The sequence below is a fragment of the Leishmania infantum genome, chromosome 31 (genome assembly GCF_000002875.2).
Source record: "Leishmania infantum JPCM5 genome chromosome 31".
Taxonomy (NCBI): Eukaryota; Euglenozoa; class Kinetoplastea; order Trypanosomatida; family Trypanosomatidae; genus Leishmania; species Leishmania infantum.
The window spans coordinates 829,764-832,400 of NC_009415.2; the positions used below are offsets into that span (position 1 = coordinate 829,764).

At 62.6% G+C, this 2,637-nt stretch overlaps 1 protein-coding gene across 1 annotated transcript; it reads right to left on the minus strand.

Annotated features, from left to right (window-relative positions):
• Nucleotides 1-558: 558 nt before the first annotated feature.
• On the minus strand, nucleotides 559-2,376 carry AAT8.1 (amino acid permease; the record flags this gene model as incomplete). The annotated part of the gene is made up of 1 exon (XM_003392664.1): nucleotides 559-2,376. One exon carries the CDS (start codon nucleotides 2,374-2,376, stop codon nucleotides 559-561), a length of 1,818 nt encoding a protein of 605 aa, XP_003392712.1.
• Nucleotides 2,377-2,637: the final 261 nt, after the last annotated feature.

The window sequence follows — 2,637 nt, forward strand, 5'->3', positions numbered from 1 at the left end:
ATCAGCAGTGACGTAAAACAAAAAAAAGAGGGGGCAAAGAGAGACGTGCACCCACGCGTACGCATACGCCGAGAGGGGCTGCGATGGCATAGGCGCTCACTCGCTTTCCGTCGACACCGCCTGCTTCCAGACGCGTCGTGCAGCGACAAGACAAGTGAGACCGAAGGCGAGTCGGCCGCGTCCTCTTGTCCCCTTCCCCAGCTGCCTCTGAGCACTCGTCCGTTTGGAGGCCGATAAAATCCCGGCGCTGCATGCGGCTTCATGCTCGTCCCGCAATGCCGTGCCGCTCTCCGCTACAAGTAGCGCTCGACACCCCTCCACCTGCCCGTCGGCCCACCGCACTCGGCCGACAAGAGAGCGGAGGCAGCGCTGGTGCTCGCGTGCCTCTGACGCACCAATTGCGTGCAGCCCACCAAAGCGCCTTCCGCTGAGCGCGCCTCCGGTCAGCGTGACGACAGCGAGGATCGATTGCAGATTGTGAAAGAAGTCGTGAGTGGCCGAAGCCGACACCCGCACAGCTGCTCGCGCCGTGCGCTACAACGCAGACACCCCCGCCGCCTAGATCGTAACGTAGATGGTGCCGCCGGTGCCGAAGACAATGCCGACAACACCGCAGATCAGCAGCAGGTACGTGTTCAGGTACGTGAACCATCCCACCTGCGCCACCGTGAAGTTGCCCGAGTACATGACGAAGAGCGCGGGGAAGATAAAGGCGATGAAGCCGCCGCTGATCGCGCCGGCGAAGCCGAAGACGGTGTTGATGTTCGGGATGAACAGGCCACACAGCAGCGACGCGACGGCGAGCACAAGCACGACCAGCAGGTGCTGCCAGAACGGGATGTTGTCCACGTACGTCGTGTCCTCCGCGGTCCCGTCCACGTACTCCTCGTCCACGCCCTCACCTGCTTCGTAGTCCTCATCGATGGTTTGGGAGGGATTGCGGCCTTTCGTTGTCCCCTCCATGCCGTGGCTGTTGTCCACCCCGTCGAGCTTGCAGGACTGGACAGCGTCGCTGTCGGCCACCGCCGCGGGCGGATTCGCGGTCTGCTGGACGGTGGCGTCGGCGCCGCCAGCGACAAAGCCGAGCTCCTCCGCGCCGCCAGCCTCGGTGCGGTTGCGGTAGCGGTGCTGGAAGCCGATCAGGTAGTACAGGGAGTTGCGCGCCGCAATGGTGAGTAGCGCGTAGGCGACGCATACCTTGATCATGACGGCAACGTAGGCAATCATGATGTCGGCCTCCTCGAACGGGTTGAACATGAGCAGCAGCGACTTGCCGAGCAGGTTCTTGCTGCCAAAGTCGAAGTACCCGAACACGCTTACCAGCACGTACAGCGTGCCGCACAGCATCATCCCAATGAACGCCGACAGCGTGAAGCTCTTCGTCGTGCGAATCTCGGGCCGCAAATCCCACAGAACCTCCTGCGCGTTTATTTGGCACACGTACGCGAAAACAAAGATGCCGACGGAGTGGATTACGGAGTTGCCGGTGCGAAAAAGAAAGACGGTGTTGTGCTCCAGCTTGCCGTCATCCGCCTGGTTGCCGGACAGCTTCACGTGCTTGGACGTTTCCGCCAGCCCGTTACGGCAGCTGTGTGCGACAACCACGAAGACAAAGTACACCATGAACGTCACCGCGATGGCGGAGGCGTAGCGCAGTGAGTCGATGTGTTTCGGAATAACCAGCGGCAGCATCACGAAGAGCCAAACGATGACTGTGAGCACGCGGTTGCCCTGCGTGGTGGCGAGGAACTGGATGGCTCTGTTGTCGGGGTGCTGCTTTGCGGCGCCGGTGAAGATGGGACCAAGGCAGTTGCCCACGCTGATGATGTAGGCGACGCAGCCAGCGAAGCCATGATAAAAGCGGATGAACGCGGCCCAGTAGGAGAAGGCGTACCTTCTCGCCGGGAAGAGCCAGCGCGCCAAGCCCTCGAAGGTCTTGATGCGCGTGTTCTCCGATGCGAGTGCCAGGATGTACATGGAGAAGACGGAGAAGTACGTGATGACGGCGAGGAAGATCATGGCGAGGATGATGCCTGCTGAGTCGGTCGCCGCCGGCAGGCCAAGGATGCCGGCGCCGATGGAAGAGCTCGCCATGTTGAAGGCGCCGGAGAGAATGCCGCCAGGCGGAACGACCACGTACACCGCTTTGATGACGCCGTCACGGATGGCCTGGAGCACGCCAAGACATCCGGAGCGGCGCGGCTGCGAGCGCGACTGGCGTTGAGAGCGCTGCCCTGCACTCTGCGACGTCGCCGTCGGCTTGGCCGTGCGCGCCGCACCTACCGTCATCGTGCTGCTGCGGGCGTGATCAGGGTGCTCCTCGCGCTGTTGCCCTCGACAGGTGTGAGGACAGCTATCGGCTGATCGGTTCGACATGAGCCGCCCGATGTGTCGAAGCTAACACAGAAAGAAGACAGAGAGAGGGAGCGAGAGAGAGAGCCGGGGTGGGGGTGCGCGGATGATGATGCTGGTGGCGCGCAATAGCAGGAGAGACGCGGAGGGCAGAGGGTGGATGAGGTGGTGATGTAGAGGGCGACGGTGGCGAGAAAGGAAGAGCTGCAGTGGAGCTGCGAGAGGCCGCCGAGGCGAGATGGGAAAGCCGAGCAGCGCACATCTTTGCTCCCGCGCGCAGCAGGA